This window comes from Ostrinia nubilalis, chromosome 16 (assembly GCF_963855985.1).
Source record: "Ostrinia nubilalis chromosome 16, ilOstNubi1.1, whole genome shotgun sequence".
Lineage (NCBI taxonomy): Eukaryota > Metazoa > Arthropoda > Insecta > Lepidoptera > Crambidae > Ostrinia > Ostrinia nubilalis.
In genome coordinates, this window is record NC_087103.1 from 13,011,322 (window position 1) to 13,034,086 (window position 22,765).

Below are 22,765 nucleotides of genomic sequence, written 5' to 3' on the forward strand. Positions count from 1 at the left end.
TTTAATTAAATAAAAATGCAAGCATTAATTTTTTATATGACAAAACGAGATTTATATATAATAGAAACTAAAAATAAACTGTTCTATGTTAAGTTGATTGACTATATTTCCATAAAAGACAATACATAAACAAACGATGCTGCGTGTAATGGATAAAAAACGCAAAGTTATCATTTGTGTAAATGAAAACATACTTTTTTTGGTAAATGTTGCCATTATGTAAACATTTGAGAGCTGCTTGGCTGATCACGGCTTCAAATCCGTTGAGTGGCGTTTGAGAATACCATTTAAAATTGAAGGATACTTAAATTTAGGAGCCCGTCAGCTGAGTGAAAGATTTGAGTAGCGTTTCAGTATTCGGCCGTTAGTCATTTTTAACACTAGGCCATCGACGTCCGTTCGGCACATTCGCGACACCCCTAACTTTTGGATTTCGACCACGTTCCGAGATTTGAAATTCGAAGGAAAGCTCGCGTTTCGTCGGTTTATATGAAGTTACAATACTGTATGATATTATTACCGTGGCCTTAGCCATGTGAGATTTTTAGATTGTAAGAAATATTTAGCATTGACTCAGTACAGCTACAATTAATGGTAAACAAATCTCATCTCATCATAATTCACAAAAATCGACAATAATATTGAATTGATCTACGAGTTACGTCACTAACTATTTATATCCCACCTCGTTTATTCTTGGGTGTCTTGGGTACAACTCGTTGGAAGTTAGGAGGTCTATGCAACAAATTGTTTTCATCCTCAAGCTGCTACACGGCAGACTTAACATGTCTGGCTTACTCAATCAATTACTGAGGCTGTTCGCACCCAACAACTATTATCGTGGTCGAAGGCATGCATTGTTTGCTGTTCCTCCGTGTCGTACGGTTTCAAGATCGAAATCACTTATACCACGTACATTAAGTGCTCTCAATCGTTTCCTGGACCAAAACCCAAAATGTGACGTATTTGCAGAGGGGTGGAGTACGTTACTAGCAGAATGTTTGGGTTACTGCGAAAATAATCGCATCTGATTTATGTACTTTTCCTAAATTAAGTTAAGTTAAATTGTTTTTAATTACTTAAATGTTATTCTGAGCTTTGTTACGTCTTGTTTGAATAGTGTAATTGGTACTACCGTTCTATTCATGAATAAATAAAGACAACAAAAGTTATTTTTATCTTTGAAAAAACTAGGTACCTACCAACGTATCGTTGCTAACAAATAAACAAGACAAGCATGTATTAAAATGTTAATCGTGAATAATGGAGTAATTCAAATTAATCCGATTTTTATTTCTTTCAACAGGAACCACCAAATCGCCACTATCTTAGCATAAAAGCAAACCTACATTAGTTCCCCACTGCCCCAAAGCCAATAAAAACAAAACACTAACCAAACACAAACGTGCGAGTAAATTTCACTTAAATCGACCTAATTGGTTCTCCCGACGAAATCGGTCTACCCCTATTTGCTTGAAACGTAACAATTTTTCTCCTTCCACTCCGGAATAATCCCGGGATTTAATCCCGCGGCTGTCCCGCGCCCCGGCATAAAATCCCGCATCGCAACGAGCCATCTTCACTACTCTGTTATTTGTAATTGGTCATTGGATTCCGATATGGTTTTAATTCGGTAATTGCGAATGTAAATCACATTTATTTTGGCGATGTATTTTCTCGTGCAAGTTGATTGTTGCGTTTAAATGTGCCAAGTTTTATCAGCGATTTTGTTTGCTTAATTTTATTTTTCGTTTCCTTCCATACCATACGACATTTGCTTTTTAAAATCGTCAAACAATAATCACTCCATACAAGAAGAGAAAAGAAAAGGATGAACACAATAGAGACGGCACAATTTAGGCGGTCTTATGAAGTGATCTCTTCCAAACAACTAGAGGGCATAACGTTTTTCAATAAAAAAATATGTTAGTAAGAATTTACTCGTAGTTCCTTTACATCTTCAGTTAAGCTAAATATAATTTTAAGTAGATAGTAGTTATTTTACCACAATGTAACCTATGTACCTACCTACAATAAAATATTATAGTCTAGCTTTTTTAGCTTCCGCCATTTTAAGTCAAGAGCGATCTGAAAAATAATTGATTAGCACCCGAGTACCAGGAGCGCATAGTCTCAAAGAGCTACCCGGCTGCATTATGGACGCTCAGAGCACAAACTCAGAGCAAGTTGCAGGGAACTGTCCGCTCAGCAACAAGTGTCGTACATAATTGAGCGGGGCCTTTACTCATGGGTATTGTGTCGAGGTGGGCTTTGAGACGATATTGTTTTGGATATAATATGTTATTCATTTATGCATCTTTTTATAATATTCCTTATTCGGTAAACGGGATTTTTTTCAATAATGTACATTTTATCACAAAACTTAGGGGGGGGGTGAACTCGTAAAAAAAAAAAGACGCGACTACGCGAGCGACCCGTGTCTATTTTAAAGGGGGTGAAGTTTTGCCAATACTAACTTATTACATGTATTCTGATTTAATTAAATATTTATTCTATTAGGTATAATAGATACCTTTATTAACTTACGTAACCTTAAGTACTTACTTCAGACAAGTCCATCCAACAAGATGTGTACTAACAAAGTGAAATTGGTAGGTATAATTTTCTCAGGGATCTACATAAGATACATCTCCAAAACATTAAATTATAATCAAAATTGTTTATTTGGAAAACAACTAAATGATTAACATCAGTAGGTAATCTGAAACCTTAGCTGAGAGGTTTTCTCTCACATCTCCATCACATGGCAGGGCACTGCACTCGGCCCGATTAGGCTAAAGCCCGAGCTTAGAGGACTGCCTAAATGGATCCAGATTCCCGGAGCCACAGTCTAAATCAATGCAGTGGGCTGTAATCAAACAGCTACTGTATCTTAGTAACACCCTCTATCATGAAAAGGTAACGATAAATGGAATCCCACCAAAAACATTCTGTAAAAAACTAGCCAAGTCTCGATGGAGCTGCTTGTTTATCTCTAAAAAGTAATGAAATCTAGACAAAGTCGTGCCAAGTCTATGGTTCCTTACTGCGATTTCTTTATTATTATAGTTAATGTTGTGTGACTTGGCCGTTGAAGGGTGACAAAACCAGGTGCTCCATGACACCATTGCACCAATCTGTCGCCAGAACCGCTACCCATTGACGATGGAAAATTGCCACTTGTTAAACGTTGATTCAACAATAACCAGTCAATTGTAGGTTTAATAAAGCTGCGTATTTCAATAATACTTATGTATGATTATCTTAATAAAGATTGTTCAACGGCCAAGTCACACAACATTAACTATAATAATAAAGAAATCGCAGTAAGGAACCATAGACTTGGCACGACTTTGTCTAGATTTCATTACTTTTTAGAGATAAACAATCAGCTCCATCGAGACTTGGCTAGTTTTTTACAGAATGTTTTTGATGGGATTTCACTTATTTTTGTAGAAAGTGGCAAAATTTTTTAACGTCGTCGTTTTATCGATTTTTTTTACGATATTAAACACAAATAAACTCAACGACCTTTAAAATGGACAACGAATCAGAATTGTTTTAATAACATGACCTTAGCGAACCTTACAATATAATAAACGAAATCAACGAATTCAACTTAATCGACGGGGGGCTCTAGAAAGGAAAAAAATCTGGACACCACTTGCTAGTGCTAGCGCCATCTAGCGGTAAGCGATACAGGCGAACACCACGGTGCCGGAGTAGTATTGATTATGAATGTGGTGTTACTCCAGATCTTCGATTTTCCTAGTTTTTATAGTTTTCCCTTTATGTGGCCATTAAACCCTAACTCTGTACCAAATTTCAGCTCTCTGAGTTTATGGGAAGTACTAGTTCTATTTTGATGATCATCAGTGAGTGAGTGAGTGAGTGTCGTAAATGCGAAACTTTGCTTTCGCTTAACTTCGGAACTAAATGACCAACAGACTTGAAATTTTGGATTTTAAGTATGTGATTATAGCTTACTAGATGACGAAAATTTCTGCGTTCTGGTCTTATCCAGAGGTTCTCAAATAGGGGCCTGAAAATGCGGCGAAATGGTTCCAGTAAAGATGGTACGGCAGTGTTTGCTTCGCGCTCGACTTGGCGGGGGCACTGCCGTGCCCCCAGATTTTCTAACTAGCTTTTTAAAATGAATAGCCGAATATAAGCTTGTATTGATGATGACTAGCGCTTCACTCAATCAGTGTATGAGGTATAGGACTTCTTTGCCCTGTGTCACCCCTTCCGAACGCAGTTATGCATCATCCATCAGTATGATGATAAAATAAAATTTATCTTTTCTTTGCTTCACTAAGCTTGACCATGTGAATTGATAATAGATTGTAGAATGGTGGTAAAATAAAAAGGTTACTGTGTCAAACAATTTGGAGAGTTACTAAATCATAAAAAAGAGGAAAGATAATAACTGAAGAAAGTTATGTACATAAACTACTTTACCTTTGGAGCTATGAAGAAGTACTTTCTTCAACTGCACTGTGCCACTCTCCTTCGCATCGGGAGATTGCCTCGTTTTTTAGCTCCGGAAAAGAGCTTCGGTTACAATTTTAAGAGATTCCAATTCAATTGCAAGTTAGTTCGACTTACACAGATGATGTTGATGCCGATGTAGGTAAATAAATGACATTGGTGTTTTATTTACTTTGTAGAAAACTTATTGTTTTAATTATTATAGCAGTTCAAGTAAATAGATAAAATGAAATAACTTTTAGTAGCCGCCAATGGCTCGCACTTTACTATAACTCACTTCAACTGTATTCTTTTTCATCTTATAGTATTTTCTCATACTTCGAATTGAAACCGCTTTCAGTAAGACCCCTATTTTTTACAGACAATCCAATCACGAGTTCAATCAAGACAAAATCCCGTTCTATTTCAAAGCTTTGATTTACCAACCGAAGTTGCAGTACCGAATAAATAATATCGCTGATACAAAGCAGCTCCAACAAGATAGAGCGGGAAACGTCACGAAAGTTAAGGGAGCTCACAGACGAGCGACAATGTGTCAGCGACTGCTTGCGATGTTTGCGCACTAAGATGCATTAAGCTGTCATGACATGTTGACGCTCTGACTATATACATTAGTGACTGCCCGTCTTCGAGAGTCGCGATGCATCGGCGACTGTCGGTGACGATCGGCGGTAAATTCCCTGTACGTCGGCGACCGTCATCTAATTTGAATATCTGTCATCGGCGATTATCGGTGACTGTCGCTAAATTAAGGACGAAGCACACTTATCAACACGAAAACGGGTAATAAACGTATCAACTCGAGTCGGACAGTTTTCTTTGTATAAAACTCTGTCTGCAACGCACACTTATCCACATCGTAATGTGGATAAGTATGCGTTGTGCAAACAGTCATCTCTTTCCGGGTTGATAAGTCGCAAGCAGTCGCCAACTTGTCGCTCGTCTATAAGCTCTCTACGGCAACAGATTTCTAGCAAGATAAAACAGCTGCTGTAAACAGTTTAAAGTTAACTTATGGTGACGTTCTGTAGTGACAAACGTCGACTGAGATCTGCAATAGATTCCCGTAAGCTGTGCTATTTGTACTGAGCGGCGGCACATAATGCGGGATTTTAGTGGAGGGTAGTGAAGGTTTTTCAAATGCTATCTTGTGCGCATCTACATACGAGATTAACTGTCACGGGAAGCTCACGAGTGATGGGGGGAAAGAAAAAGGAATGGATATGAGCCTATTAATCCAAGATGAATGCTTCTTGATGATTTTGAATTAGCCAGTTCCTCCGTGGTTGAGGTTTCCGGGTGAAGCTCGCTTCCACCTTCAGCCTGATCGTCACTTACCATCAGGTGAGATACAGGCCAAGAGCATCCTCGTTGTGGATAAAAAAAAATAGTTTCAGTTCGAACTCCGTCCACTGCTGAACATAGACCTCCTCCAATGCGTTCCATGTTGATAGATTGGTAGCGGCCTGCGTTGCGATTGCTTAGGATATAAGAAAGATCGAAATGCCTATCGTCAGAGACTACCTACTTTCATCATCATCAGTCATCATCATTTCAGCCACAGAACGTCCACTGCTGAACATAGGCCTCCGCAGAGACCACTTTACGACAGTCAATTGAGCAGAACGCAAGGAGCGTCGATGAAAAGACGACCTTACGAAAGAAGGGTTAAGACAAAGGAGGAGATTGTGCTTTATGTTGTTTCTTGAAGGAGATTCCAGAAGTGGTGTTCCAATTGCTAAAATCACGAAGATAACTAAGAGACTTGATTCGATAAATTCAAACAAATAATCTGTGAGGTAAATGTTACTTATTTCTTTCGTGTATTTTCTCTTATTAAAACTCTGAATATTTGATACAAATAACTTACAGTAAACTCCAAAATAGGTACAATTCACCTTAAAATAAATACTTTATTTCCAAACAATATCTTCGACCCAGTCGATGAAGCTGGACACGCGGGTGTAGATGCCCGGAAGATTGGGCAGCGCGCAGCCGATGCCGAATGACGTCACGCCCACGATATAATACATCCGCCCAGTGGTGGTGGGGGGGAGTGGGATCTTTATCTGAAGAGGCCTCAGATCATAGAAGGGAATAGATGTGAAACGGGGGCGTGGCGCGTGTCTCCGCGATATGCCCAGAAACGAACATCGGCCGCGTAGCTAGGTTAGTCGCGATTCAGTCGTACTAAGGAAATGTTCTCCGAATTTTTTGGATAATGCGTCGTTACGTGCAATAAAACAAGTGAAACGAAGAACTACAGGAACAATGGAGTCATTTACTACATGTAAGTATTGCAAATCCATTGGTATTTTGGTTATAAATAAAAAAAACTTAACATTTTTACGAACGAATTCAGTGCCGTAACAGTTACTGCGATATCGAAATCAGTGGTGATAAAAATTCTAACACACTTGTACATTGACGATTTAGTTAGCAACCACTTTATGTCATGCTCAACTACTGCGCGATGTATTTAATTTCTTCCGATATCCACTGTCGTGTGAAAATACACAGTACGGCCGCATGTGCCGGTCGTAACATAGTGCCGTGCTCGTGTTCTAATGCGGTTTCCTATTATCGATAAATAGAAGTAAATTATAATTTTCTATTTTGTAATTTTATAAAAAAAATTATGTGTTACTTGCGATTATAAGATTTTACAAAAAAAATAATAACAGTAGAAGTAATTAGTAACTGTCAACTATGTAATTACTATAAGAGCTAGTTGAAAGCCTAATATAGGCATTATTTTTGATAAACATATGCGGTACGCAGATCGCCATAATTAATCCTTCAAGGCCCGCGAATCTAGACACAATAGATAATCAATAGTTATGACATTAATTAATGCCGTCTGGGACTCAAGCGGTTAAAAAGTAAATGCGTGATAGTAGTTAATAATAACGTATAATAATAAAAAGGTTTTCATACATAATCATTTTGTGAAACCAGTTTCGAGCCTTGCCCCTAGCGATTTAAAGTATCGATATCTTGTCGACTTCATTTTATCTTTGTTCTCTCACTAGTTTTCAAAGTGTGCGTCACATCACGCGGCCATTGATTGGCCATAAGGCACGCCTTCTGGCCAATCACAGCACTTTTAAGCCGGTTGCACATGTTGTCGTAGACTCTCAGTCGCTTTGTTTTTACACAGTTGAATGTGTGTGTGGGAGCTGTGGTGGGGGAAATGTGGGGACACTGGTTCTCGTTGTAGTTACGCGCGACTTCATATCTATTCTCTTTCTATGATCTGAGGAAGAGGCCCTCCTGAGTCACCCTGGAAAGAAAATAGGTATGAGTGGTTTGCATGACAAATGTTGTATGGAGTGTCTTCAAAAGTAGTTCATTCGTTCGTTCGTTTCAGTCATATGACGTTCACTGGACAAAGGCATCCACCAAGGATTTCCAAAATGACCGCTCCTGCGCCGCCCACATCCAGGCACCTCCCGCGACCTTCACCAGATCGTCGGTCGACCTACCTCAAAAGCAGTGCCTAGGTTATTCTGAATCACCCCCATGTTTGTTGTAATGTTACGAGTAAGATCATTGTGATCTTGTCAAGACAATATTGTATGGGAAATTCTGTATTTTTTTTTAATTGGCTTTCTTAGATAGTTATTTTAGTTCGTACCATGACATTATTCTGCTTTTTTCATTCCTAAAGAGTGTGTTGATCATAATATAATTTGTCTTTTTTTTATTATAAAACTGTATTAAAAAAGCGCACTGTAACTTCGTGTGTTAATATGAAGTTTTTTAGCATTTACCTATGTTCATATTCATACGTGGCTCCCATTTCTAACCCTTACCACGTAACGCACGCGTTACGGAGGCCGATACATTCCATTCACGTAAACGCGAGTAAGTACGCGTCATCTAATACCTCTGAAGTTTGTTTGTATGAATATTCGCGTTCGTTTTGGAACAGGTATTTTTAAAATACACATTTAGCTTGTGAAGTCACGTGTCATGTCCATTGTGAATCAGAAATATTTTAGCAATTTTAACGAGAATAATGTGGACTGTTTTGTGTAGTGATGCAAATCGAACCTTATTGGAATACCTACCAAAAGTTGCTACCTTGTTTTGTGTGTTCGTGAACAGAAATAAAACAAGACAGTGCAACATCACTTCATATTATCGACCTTTATTAGGACCATTTTAATTCTAATTTCACAGGAAGCTGAAAGACTAGGCAAGTTTCAAAACTCGTTAAAATTTCATATGGACATCATCTTTAGGCCCATCTCGTTCGTTCGATCATTCCAGCATAATGTCGTCCACTGCTGGACAAAGGCCTTCCTCGAGGATTTCCACAACGACCGTCTCCCGCATCCAGGCACCTCCCGCGACCTTCACCAGATCTTTGGTCCACCTAGTAGTAGGCCCATCTACCTCTGAATGATGTAATGGTGAACACTGGGCTTACTCAAGAGCAGGGTAAGCAGGATGACCAGCGTGCCGCGCGAGTGCGTGCACCCAGTGTGGACGCACCATAATATGCAAATAATGGGACACCCTATGTAAAAGCCATAATTAAAAATACATACCTGGCAAGCATCAACACCGCCAGCCAGTTTCCCCGCGCAGAGCTGGTGATCCTGCATCCCGCACCAGTGCCGGTTGCAGGAAGGCTTCAGCAGTTTATCACACAGCTCCGATTCGAAGACATCCACCACCGCCGCTTGAAGGTCTGGAGCCGTTGTTCTGCTGACTGGAAAATAATTAGACATTTTAGGCACATCACAATCATCAGGTTTTAGTCTTTCCTGCAGGAACACGATCCTCTCCAATTTCATCATCATCATCATCATCTCAGCCATAGGACGTCCACTGCTGAACATAGGCCTCCCCCAATGCTTTCCATGCTGCCCAGTTGGTAGCGGCCTGCGTCCAGCGCCTTCCTGCTACCTTTATGATGTCGTCCAATTTATCAGAAGCAAATGAAGAGTTTGGCCTACACTCCCTACGATGGCTGGCTAGACAGGTTGGGGAGGCCTGATGTTCGCATATGTCTCCCTTGGTTCATCATCATCATCATCATCATCTCAGCCATAGGACCACTGCTAAACATAGGCCTCCCCCAATGCTTTCCATGTTACCCGGTTTGTAGTGGCCTGCGTTTTCCGGTACGCGGCCTCCACTCCAAAACCTTGCTGCTCCATCGGCCGTCAGTTCTGCGTTCTATATGCCCTGCCCATTACCACTTCAGCTTGCTAATCTAATTGTCGGGCTATGTCAGCGACTTTAGTTCGTTTACGGATCTCCTCATTTCTGATTCGATCTCATAAAGAAACACTCCCTTGGTTGCTTTGATTTATTATTTACTACAGAATCATAAGATGCAACTAAGAATATGAAGATGCAGTGTTTATTTTAATAACTGTACCTCTTCCAATAATAATACTCGTATAATTTCAAGGACTTACACGAAGTCACGATTGTATAATCATCTTGTGTTTAAACGTTATTATTACAGCTCTAAGGCGGTTATCACACTGCGCCGCGCTCCGCCGCGAAACGCGTGATTTTCATATAAGAAATCACGCGCGCGGACGCGTTGTCAGTGTGAAGTGCCGCGCGTGTTTTCTATACAAACTGAGGTACTTGCATGCAATGATTAAATCTGTCGCCCCGCGCTCCGCGGCGGAGCGCGGCGCAGTGTGATATCCGCCTAACAGGCCCTTAAATCCAAAATATACTCTATCCTTTAATCTGCTAAGAAGATATTTGAATTGTCAGTTAAAATAAAAAGTAGGAATTATAGAACATACGTTTCTTATCTACCTTCTTACACAAGTTCGAACTTCTAGTTTACAAAACTCTGGGGCTTAAAAAGTTAAACTATCGTTGAACACTTGTTCAACTCAGCCTTAGTATGGAAATGACATTTAATTTTTAATAACAATAATACCATGAATGTTTACATACTAAGGCTGGGTTGCACCATCATACTTTAACTTTGACAAACGTCAAAAATCTGTCAAATTCCATACAAAAAGCACCGGTTATCGTCATAGTTACCGTTAAAGTTAGGTGGGGACTGGTGGTGGCCATCTTACTTTAACCGTAGCTACGCGTAGCTATAACGATAACCAGTGTTTCTTGTATAGAGTTTGACAGATATTTGCCATTTGTTAAAGTTGAAGTAAGATGGTGCAACCCAGCCTAAAAGGTCATTCACTTATTTAAATTAAATTACCTTACTAGTTTTGAACTATCTTTCCTCAATATACAGGGCAAGCGAGCCGGACGAGTTAAGTTTCCAACACAAATGTACGGACAAGAAACACTTGTACCTTATTAAAGTGTAATAAGGCCGATTTTTCAACAACAATGTGTATGTAGCCTGATGCTGACGCTGTCAGTATACAAGGACAATATAATTTTAGTGATAATGACCCCAATAAACATGGTTACTTATTGCAAAAACCAGACTTTCAAGTATGACAAGGAAAAATATTCATACTTAATGTAATAAAACTCACATTATTTTCCAAGTAGACTTCTATTTTCTTCAGATACTCGTTACAGGTTCCAGGCACGTCTGTCCACGACAACGGCTCCAGCAAAAGTGATTCGATTCGCCATGTTTTTATCCCTCCTCAATTTAGCAGCCGGTGTTGCCAATAAAAATATTTAAGTTTTAGCCTTGTTTCCACTAGGGGGCACTTTGTGCGCACTAGTGAAAACAAGGCTTTATTCCATCGACCGTAGTTTTTAAAATTTAGCACGGTGTTGCCAGTAATAAAAATATAAATATTCGTTCGGAAATAGAAAATTTTAATGAAACCTAACACTCGTCCATCCTGACGCAGTGCATGTCCTCATGCACTGGCAAACCTAACACATGGCCAATCGAATCACCTAACAATGTTATGAATTATATTTATTATTTCAAAATGTACTAGTTATCAAATCATAATAGAACCTTGCAAACCCTCCTTCTTGCAAGTTACAACATCATAAGTCTTATTATCTTGCAAACCCTCCTTCTTGCAAGTTACAATAAATAATTTACAAATGAATAGCTTGCAAACCCTCCTTCTTGCAAGATTCATTGTAACCAATGTCATTCAGAACAATAATAATTAAAACTGAATATCTTGCAAACCCTCCGTCTTGCAAGTTACAATAAATAATATCAAATGAACATCTTGCAAACCCTCCTTCTTGCAAGTTACAATAAATCATTAACAAATGAACATCTTGCAAACCATCCTTCTTGCAAGTTTCATTGTAACTAATGTCGTTTAAAACCAAGTTATTTAAAGCTGAATCCTCTTTCTCATGACTATTTCATCTTTACTTAAAATCAAACTATCCATTACTTGTTTTTATTTATTATAGTTTATTCATTAACTCAAGTAGCGACCTATATATTATTTATTTATTCATTATTTATTATCCAATCACATTTACCTTATATGTAATGTAGTAGATATATGTATAACTTATTAATTCCACTAACAAAACAAATCTTTCATGCGTAACTAAATGTGTTCTCCAAACTTATTAAACGTAATTAAAACAACCCCTTTTTATTTAGAACTTCTAACAAGGTAAATGACTAAGAGCAAGAGCGCTACAAACAATAATTGTTACCTAGCACATATCTGCATAAACGTACAGAATTAGAAAACATGTTTACTATTATCAATTTGTAAAGTGGTCAATCAGTTAAGTACGCAATACAGCTTATCCGATTTAGTACGCTAATAATAAAGTAAAATCACCGGTGAGATGGAAATTATTAGTATGAATATTCTTGTTTATAATAAAATAATAAAAATTTAAGTTCATCAAAAGTAAATAAATGATTCATTTCATTCATTTCATTTCAAATCTCCCCTTTCTTTTTATAATTATTTACATGTACAATAAAAACAATTACTTACATTAAGTACTATAAGTATACAATATATTAATAAACAAACTAATGATTACTTTCAGTGTCACTCGCAATAGAACTATTATCTTCAGCATCCTTATCCTCATTGCCCTCATTTACATCTAAAGCGGCTACGTGAACCCAGGGTAACATTCTATCAGCAGCGACGGTAGTCTGGCGTTTGTTCCTAGTACTGCTCAGACCAGGTATAGAAGCTAACCGATATCGATCGTTGCCTAACACAGTTACTACTCGGTAAGGTCCAATATAAGGAGACATCAGTTTTTTGCTCTTTCCGTCATTCGAGAAGCATGTTCGAGTAATTTTAACAAGTTCTCCCTCCTTATATATCCTAGCTGGACGTCGATTTTTATCGTAAGCTTTTTTTTGTTTTTCCTGTTCCTCATCAATCCTATCTTTAACCGATTCCCGTATAGTTGTCAAATCCGTATTTTCACGAGTCTCATGCACAATCTCATTCATTCTAGGATCTAATTCAGAGTTCATACTTGGCCCAAACATAATCTCTGCCGGCGTCCTACCTGTAGTTTTCTGACGAGTGTTATTCATTCCCCATTGCACTCTACCTATTTTGTCATCCCAGACTTTCTCATCAAAGTTAAGATTCTGGGCAGTCAAAGAGCTAATAATAGTGCGATTGCACCGTTCCACTTGCCCGTTAGACCTCGGACTCGCAACCGCATTCAGAACATGTCGAATCCCCTTATCCAGACAAAATTTCTTAAAGGCGTGCGAAGTAAAACACGTTCCACGATCACTTATTATTCTGTCTGGATTACGAAACGTATAGAATATATCTTCGAGTACTCTGATTGCGGTTTGAGTCTTAGTATTACGGACAGGCCTGATAAATATGAATTTTGTAAAAGAGTCGACCACAACAAGGAGATATGAATTCCCTCTATTGGATCGCACAAAGGGCCCAAGGTGGTCTATATGTACAGTATGGAAAGGAACTTCTACTTTAGGTATAGTATGCAACTGTCCCTCATTCGTACTAACCTTTTTAGAATACGCACATTCTATACAAGCCTGAACGTACTTTTTGACGAATTTGGACATTTTGGGAAACCAGTATGTTTTCTTAATTCGTTCTAGAGTCTTCTCGATACCAAAATGTCCAATTTCGTCGTGATTCATACGACAAACTTGCCACCTTGCCCCTTTGGGCACCACCCAGCGCAAATCTGTTTTGTCCCCATTTACACACTTATATAGTTTATTGGTTTATTGTCCCTAATCAGATAGTTGTCTTTTATATATTTTAGACCATCTATATCCATGTTAGAATCGATGATATTACGAATTCGATTAAGTTCAGAGTCTCCTAGTTGCAAAGTTTGAAGCCAGTCCTGACCCGTGATTTGCATGACGCTTGGATATGGATCTGTCTCTGTTGTCACATAAGAGTGTTCAGTGGGGTTACGAGACAACGCGTCCACATGAGCCATTTTGGTGCCTGCCCTATATTCAATGTTACATTGAAATTCTTGTAATAAGAGCCACCAACGGGCTATGCGTGGAATCAGATCACGCTTGGAAAATGTTGAGCGCAAAGCGCTACAGTCCGTAACTATTTTGAAGTTTTGCCCTAACAGATACACTCTGAATTTCTTTAGGGAGCACACCACAGCCAGCGTTTCCAACTCAAAAGCATGGAAGTTCTTTTCCTCTGGTGACGTTTGGCGGCTGTAATACGCCACGGGCTGAAAACTGTCACCATCACTAGACTTCTGTAACAGAATTCCACCTATACCAACCCTGCTGGCGTCAGTGTGTAATTCTGTCACAGCAGTTGGGTCAAAGTTAGCTAGTATGGGCCTATGGACTAACCTATCCTTGAGAGTCTGAAACGCTGCCTGTTGGTCCTCAGTCCATACCCATTCTGCGTCCTTTTTAAGCAATTTGTTTAGGGGATGCGCTAGTGCGGCAAAATTGCGAATAAACTTCCTAAAGTAGCTTACTAGCCCTAAAAATTGGCGGACCGCGTGCACATTAGTGGGACATGGAAAATCGACTACGGATTGAATTTTCTTATCACCAGGTCGTATACCCTCTGAACTGATCTCATATCCTAAATAATTGATTTTGGTTTTAAGGAAATCGCACTTCGACAAATTTAATTTCAGATCTGCTTCCTCTATTAATCGTAGGACTCTCTCCAGTCTTTCCAAGCATTCATCCACACTTTTTCCGTATATTAAAATGTCATCAATATAAGCAGTTGCTTCAGAAAATCTAGCTGACCCTAAAACTTTATTCATCATTCGTTGAAAAACCGCCGGCGCGTTTGCCAGCCCGAAGGGCATACGGTTAAATTCGTATTGCCCATCCGGGGTGACAAACGACGTCAGCTGTTTAGAGTCATCTGATAAAGGCACCTGATAATAGCCAGAAGACATGTCTAACGATACGAAATATGCCTGTCCTGACAGCCTCGCAATCTCGTCTTCTATCACTGGCATTGGGTACCGTTCTTTCACAGTTATAGAGTTTAGCTGCCTATAGTCAACACACAACCTTTGTCGTCCATCTTTCTTTCGCACCAGAATAATAGGACTGGCATATTCCGAAACCGACTCTCGTACAATCCCTGCCTCTAACATTTCTCCAATCATTTCCCTAACCTGTTCACGTTCCTTGTGAGACAATCTATACGGTCGATATACTACGGGCCGCTTACTATTCAATTCTATGTGCATTTCGGTGATATTAGTGCACCCTAATTCTTTCAAAGATGACGCAAAACAATGTTCATATTCCCTCAATAGTTGTAGTAATTTTTGTTTGTGTTCGTCGCTAATTGTACTGCCTATATGAACCTGCTCGATGTCTATGACATTGTTTTGTGTTTGAGCGACATCATTAGTCACACGCGTAAGGCGTTTTACCACATTGACTTTAATACCCCTCCCGAATATAACCCCTTCGCGAAACTGACAACTCTTTGATACAGGAGTTATGTACACATAGAGCTTTCCTCCTCTTACTTCGTACACACCCCCATTGATCTTAAATTGTTGGGTGGGTTTCCCCACTATCCTAGTATTTAACAAGATGGTTCCATTTGTGATCGAGTTTGTACATGCCCTAACGGCAGCTGGACCGTAAATATTGCTACTAGTCATGCTGTAAACTGTAATAGAGGTATTTTCCATGATATCGGTATTTGAGAATGGAAGCTCGGTGGCTACGTTTGTGAACTTTAATTGTTGTGCGTCCTTATATACAACAATATGCGGCTGTTCAGTATAAGATTGTCCCACCAGCAACGGATAATCAAGTAATTTATCATCAACTAGGTGACATTTCACACGCGCATCCACACCATCAATGTTGACATTCACTTCAACACTACCTAACGACTGAATTATGTTATTGCCAAAACCCTTAAGCGGTGTAGAACAAGTATTGTCACACGACAACCCTAAAGTTGTTGCAATAGATTGTGAAAGTAACGTAACTTCACTGCCGAAGTCAATAAAAGATTTAAATGGGATGTCATTTACCCTACATTCCTTAATAAATTTTGAGTTGGTCCCTGACATTGAAATGCTCATTGTCTTGCGTGCGGGAACTACACTATCATTAGTACCAACGTGTTCAGATCTATTTGTACAATTATCTGACTTGTGGCCTATTCTACGACACTTCGTACATTGAATTAGTGGTTTCGGACATTTTAAGTATGGGTGTCCATTTTCCTTGCAGTTAAAGCAGTATAACTGTGTATTATTGCCACTAGGCTTGATTGGGCGGAGAAGGGAGCTATTCCTCGAATCGTTAGATCTAGTTTTAAAGTTATTGCGGTCAAACGGTTGCTGGCTTTCTTTATTACTCATTAAGAATTGAAGTAACTGTTCGGGTTGCGTACAACGTAATGCATTAGCACTAGATCGCATAGTTTTATCGGTTAACCCATGTATAATACAGTCTACCGCTCGCTTGCCTTCAATGTCACACTGGTTTAACAGGGCCAACTTTTCATAAAAATATACTTCTAGGGGTTCATTGTACCTACTCTTTCTTTTCAGCATATCCTCCAAGGATTGGCCATAATTCTGTTCGAAAGGAAAAGCATTCAAAAGTTTTTGTTGCCACTCAGTCCAACTAAATAATATGGAATTTAAACTTTCGTACCACGTTTTAGCCAATCCTTGGAGTTTTTGCATCGCGAAATGAATTACTGTTTTTTCATCCCAGCCGTACACCGTAGCACACTCATTCACCTTCTTAAGCCAAATATCTATGCGTTGACTCTTTGAAGAAGGGTCAAAGTCTGGCAGAATATTTTTAGAGTGTATATTGTTACTATGCATCTGAGTGGGTAGGGTGGACGGCTGAGACTGATTCTTAACGTTACTAAGTGAATTTATCATATTAATCACGTCCCTAGCAGAAAAAGTTGGGCTTTCTGACCTTTTAGACTTCTGAGCTGGGGCGCCATCCTCGATGAATTCTCCGATGCGTGCCCGGCGAAACTCCGAGCTGCGCGACCGGCGGGTACCCCTGCGTGCGCGTCGCTCCTCACTTTCTCGTTCTCCCCGACGTTGCTGCTCACGATGATAGTTGCGGCCGCGGCTCTCCCTTTCCGATGCCATCCGGTGCAGCTGGCTCCGTTCTCTCCGTAGTTGGTCCTCCAGGTCCCGTATGCGTTGACGTTCACGTTCTAGGTCTACATCCTTCTTAAGTAAACTTCTGTCACGTTCCGTACTTCTCAGTCGGCTTCGGCTGCGGTGGCTTCGGCTACGGTAGCCCCGGCTCCCTCGGCGAGTACGGCTGCGACTGCGTCGCATCGATTCTCGGCTACCACCAGCTGTTTGTTTTTCAGGCGTCTTCAAACGGCGCAGCGGTGGTAATTCATCATCGTGCGGCATTATTCTGAAACTCGAAAACGTAAGCTATGTATTTGTCCTTTATTAAATACTTGATATCCTGTTATCTCGAAAACGGTGCGTCCTAGCGCAAAAATAACAAAATTTTGGCCCCCGTAGACCCCATACTGAGCACAGGTCTCATTATACAAGTTAACAAAAATGACCTTCGAATGACCTTTCAAGTTTTCTAAAAATTAAAACTGTAATAAATACCAATATTTAGTTTTAAAGTGTTATAAAATGCAAAAAGAAATGTTTTCAGCTACCTACGTAAGTAATTAAAGTGCAAAAATAAGAAATAAATAAAAAATACTGTAAGTGGGTACATGCCACTTCTGAAATGTAATAAAACTCACATTATTTTCCAAGTAGACTTCTATTTTCTTCAGATACTCGTTACAGGTTCCAGGCACGTCTGTCCACGACAACGGCTCCAGCAAAAGTGATTCGATTCGCCATGTTTTTATCCCTCCTCAATTTAGCAGCCGGTGTTGCCAATAAAAATATTTAAGTTTTAGCCTTGTTTCCACTAGGGGGCACTTTGTGCGCACTAGTGAAAACAAGGCTTTATTCCATCGACCGTAGTTTTTAAAATTTAGCACGGTGTTGCCAGTAATAAAAATATAAATATTCGTTCGGAAATAGATAATTTTAATGAAACCTAACATTAATAATCTAAAAATAACCTGTATTGTTTTATGCAGATTAACAAGGAAAATGAATTCAGTGAGTACTAGGTAGATACAACATGTATCTGTCTGAACTTAACGCATCTTCGTTTTTGTCCTTATTGGCAACTAAGAATAGAAACATACCGTTAATAACCTATTATATTAACTCATCATACGATCTAGACTATTATTGACTAGATTTTGCCCTCGGTTTCATCCACGTGGATTTCAGTTTTAAGGTAACTTAACTTAACTTGCATGCAAGATTGCCACAATAAATTGGCACCCACTCTACAAGTAGATAATTTTAGCCTAAAGAAGCATAACCTAATTCAGAACTTAGCTTAATTCTGAATCGACCTAGTTTGATATCTATCTTTCATACCTGTATCTTATAATACTTGTATCTTCCATACCTTTTTTTTTTCACGGGGAAAAAATGCGTTAAATAGCATACCTACCCTGCGGGGACAGTGTAGGTTATGTGGGACTCACCAAGTAAGACGGACGAGGCATACCCACTAAAAAGACCCCGGTGCTCCGTCACTCGCCATAAGTAAGAGGAAACTGTGGGTTTCCGGACAAAGCCTTCTCTACCACAGCCCCTCCCGGCGATTGCCTGCCTACACGGCGGGCCCTACAAGCCCCCCAGGACGGGGGGCGACAGAAGCACCTGGGAGCACACAACTGTTCCCGTCCGAGGGTGGTAGTGACCTGTGCAATGCTGGCGGTGGCGCCCCCGTATCTTACATACCTGTTTCAACAACACCCCATCCGGTCAATGTCGCCTTCTGCCCAATCAAAGGACTGCTCTCACCACTCCAAAGGCAAGCAGGTTGTACGTAGTTGTCAAATTGCACTTGATTCTGCAACTCCATCAGAGCTATGTCGTAATACTTCTTTGGGGCTTTGTAATTCGGATGCTCTATTATACGCTTGATGATCGCCGTGACTGGTACCGAGTCGTTGGCATACTGAAAAGTAATACATTTATTTAGAAGGTTTACTTAGAAAGTAACCAAGATAAATCTACACTCAAAACAAAAACTTTGACCAGGGTGTATTGCCAGTGATGACATACGGATCTGAGACGTAGTCGTTTACTTTAAATTGGCCCCATAAGAAGGCTCTAGGTCACCCAAAGGACGATGGAGCGTGCTGTGCTCGGAGTTTCCCTGCGTAATCGAATCGAAAGATAACTTACACTATCAGCAATATTATTAGATCCCAATCTGACGATCTTGGGCACTACATCGGCTACACTCGTGTCTCGCTCAGATGCCTTCGTGCAATGTGCAGCAGTCAGCACGAATTTGTCGCTGATGAGTGAACCTCCGCATTTGAAGATCCACGTGCCTACAGCCGCCTTCCAGCCTATGGCGCCCTGGTAGGATAAAATAAGTATCAGAAATTGGCAAATGCCAGAACAGCCTTTGAATAAGATAAAGTTAAAAGAAGATAGTAGAAGAAAGGTAGAAGTAGATAGAAGAAACACCGCAGCATGTGCTCATGGAGTGCAGTAGCGTGGAAGAACAACGGGCTCAATTTCTTCGATCACCATCGTCGCTACAGGAGGCCTGCAGCAGCCTAGACGGGCTGCTCGCCTTCTGGGGGGATCTGGGGTGGTTGGAGTAGGAAGATAAACCACAAATCGCGCACAATGGCCCAATCATGAGGCTAAGTGCGGTATTCGATTGCCCTGCAAAACTAACTAACTAACTAAGATAAAGTTACGTTACGTAACGTACACTTAGTATGCTTTTTTTCTTACCATGTGAGGGAATTCTCCAGGTTCCGCACTTTTTCCTCCAATGGCAAATTGGCCTCCAAGGGCGATTGGACCAGGGTGTCTAATATTGTAGGCCACACCTGAAAATGTTTAAGTCTTTGGTGAGCTCAGTGAAAAATAAGACGGTAGGTCCTATCAGTTTCTAAACACTGTCAATTCGGTATCAATATTATATTTGGCTTTATTTGTTTGCAAAATAGTTTATTTCTTTTGACCTTTAAGTAGTTATTTAATTTTATTAAATTAAGCCAAGTTTCATTGTAATTTTATTCTTTTCAGAGATCATAGTCTGAGCCATAGTCGGAGAGTCCTGCACCTGGACATGAGCTCCTCTGGCTTACCTGGAAGTCTTTAAATAGACTTCTGACGCAGGTTCCTCAGTCAATGAAGCACATGCTGCCCAAACAACTGCACGCAGGAAGATTTAGCGAAGGCTTCTGACAACGCCACTCTTGTAGCGGAGTATTGGGCTGACACTGTATAGGTTTGTTGTCAATACGACAAGAAGAGAAGAAAAGCCATTCTACCACATAATGTTAAACACAAAAACAACAGCAATACGTACATGCGTCCTCACTCTTTTTTGTCTCCGCACGAACTTTAATGTCATAGATGTGTTCATAGCATTCTGAAAAGTCAGCATTGTCAATTAATTAATGAAGTAAATTATTTCAATGTAAATTAGTCTCCGTTAAATATTTAACGAATCCATACTATTGCTCGTGGCACCTAACGCATTGATTACATTTGGTAAATAAATGCTCTACTACATTTATGTTTATTAATTTTAACATCAAAATATTGATGCTGAAATTAGCCTAGTAATGTATTGTAAGAACTTTCCAATATAATAATAGATAGAGGCAGACTTTGATCATAAATAGAATATAATATAAGAAAAAGAAAGAGGCAGATGCCCAGACGAGGGTAAAAAGGTACTAACTCATTTCGCTGAGCCTTCGACCTGGCCTGTTAAAGTCCTTCACTTCAGGCTTGTACATATTCAGGCAAGGATTTGGCTCTACAGTTGTAGTCGTCGGCGTTGTTGGCTCAGTTGATAGTTTCTGACTTTCAGAATTCCTCTGAAATAGAAACAAACATAAAATAAAATAAAATTGTTATACGCTACGGAAAAAATCTTTTATTTTCACTAATTTCCAAAATGTTTCGTTCCCAAAGTCAACGTACAAGATTTTCAATTTCTGGAAGGAAAATTAACCTCTATGATCTTTTGCAATCCAAAAAACCGGTCCAACGAGTAATCATAATCATTGAGGTAAAACCCTCTGGGAATTTCGACAGTAAAAATTCCTATTCCAAAACAACATTAGTTGTCGTTCGTCGTCGTCGTCGTCGTTTCAGCCAAAAGACGTCCACTGCTGGACAAAGGCCTCCCCCAAGGATTTCCACAAAGATCGCTCCTGCGTTAAACAACATTAAACAAGTTTTAATTTATAAAATAAAACATTATAATTAAGTCACTTACATCCAATGGTGTTTCATCACCGTCAGTGCCCCAATTCCAGCCTGTCTCTTGCTATGAACAAATAATAAAATATTTATCTATACAAAGGAAACTAATGCTACCTTTCATTCCTATAGGATACCACTGTTGAACTCTTTTATTAACCAGGCTCTAGGATTGACAGTTTGGAAAACTGTCGTCTCATTTCATCTTTGTGTAACATTTGACAGAAATAATGTAATTTTGATGTAAACAATTTATAAACAATAATACTGTAAAGTTTCATCAAAATCCATTCAGTAGTTTTTGCGTGAAAGAGTAACAAAGATACAAACATCCAAACTTTCGCATTTATAACATTTGAAGGATGACTTCACAAGAGGCTCTCAAGAACCCCTATAGACTACAGACATTTTATCATCCGATAGTTAGATCGGTTCTTCTACTGCATATGAATCGCCGTTATCAAATCGGTGTAATGGGCGCACTTTCACACATGTTGTTCATACTGATTGACAGCCAGACTAAACTATCGGCTGACAAAGTCTAAAGCTGGGTTGCACCATCTTACTTTAACTTTGACAAACGAGAAAAATCTGTCAAAATCCATAAAAAAAACGCCGGTTATCGTTATAGTTACGGTCAATGTTAGGTAATGCAACTCAGCCTCAGTCCGCGGGTAGTCCAAATAGTCATTTAAAAGTATTTCTCTAATTTTGATACTTACTCTTTTCTCTCTTCGAAGTGTCTCCACATCGTCCGCAGTGAAACAATTGGTTGCAACTACAAACAAAATAAATGTTCGACTCAATTGCGGTTTTGTGATTTTACCTACCTTATGTGGGTAATTCTAATAGGTGCCATAGTGCAACAAAAAAGTAACTACTCGTACTATACGAAAGTTAATCGAAATTAAAAAAGCAACACAACACTCATTATGTTATTCTGCATTGTCAAGTTGTTCTTTCACTTAAAAAGCCACATAAAGTATGTAATTAACTGGTAAAAATCCAGAATACCTAATAACATAAACAGAATCACTACACTTCTCATGACTACACTAAGAGTTCACAAGGATCTGCTTATTTAAAATACTTAAACTGTAGGTGTACGTGCTATTCACTGGTAAAGGCAATACATACTAAATTAACATGTCGAAAACAAGTTTCGAGGCGTCGAAGCACAATAAACATAAATACCTAACTGTATTCTACAGTTCGAGTCTTGTCCTCGGGTAATCACCGTGACACTGGTGGTGACACGGCGTCCTTGTAGTCCAGTCAACGAATGCTTTTCACGGTGTAGAGGGAATCATCTTGGGGACTTCGTGATTTTATTTAGACTGGTTAGGAGGTGAACATATCAAAAGTCTCCGCCCTTAGCCCTTGAGCCGGGTTGAAAGGGGGGCTCAAAGGTCCCATTTTACGGTTTTTTGCTTAATCTGTCGCAACCTAAGTCTGTCGCCATAACAACAATGTTAACAGCATTATTGTGTTCTGGCAGCTAAGAGGTAAGATAGCCAGTTCCTCTGTGGTTGAGGATTCCGGGTGAAGC

The 22,765-nt window shown here is 39.5% G+C and overlaps 1 protein-coding gene across 1 annotated transcript; it reads right to left on the reverse strand.

The window, feature by feature from the left end:
- Positions 1–6,291: 6,291 nt before the first annotated feature.
- LOC135079558 (prostasin-like) lies at positions 6,292–22,391 on the reverse strand. Its single transcript, XM_063974210.1, has 11 exons — positions 22,231–22,391; positions 21,939–21,994; positions 21,233–21,283; positions 20,690–20,828; positions 20,312–20,374; positions 19,729–19,826; positions 19,162–19,341; positions 18,712–18,931; positions 9,048–9,211; positions 7,737–7,774; positions 6,292–6,570 (listed from the first exon to the last, which is right to left on the reverse strand). The coding sequence occupies exons 1-11, from the start codon at positions 22,262–22,264 to the stop codon at positions 6,405–6,407; spliced, it is 1,209 nt and encodes a 402-aa protein (XP_063830280.1). The 5' UTR covers positions 22,265–22,391; the 3' UTR covers positions 6,292–6,404.
- Positions 22,392–22,765: the final 374 nt, after the last annotated feature.

Coding starts and splice junctions, on each gene's coding strand:
- LOC135079558 (XM_063974210.1), bottom strand. CDS start 22,264: ATGAGAAGTGTAGTGATTCTGTTTATGTTATTAG. Junction 21,995..22,230: donor GATTCTGTTTATGTTATTAG/GTATTCTGGATT, acceptor TTTTGTTTGTAG/TTGCAACCAATTGTTTCACT. Junction 7,775..9,047: donor GCGGTGTTGATGCTTGCCAG/GTATGTATTTTT, acceptor TTTTCTTTCCAG/GGTGACTCAGGAGGGCCTCT.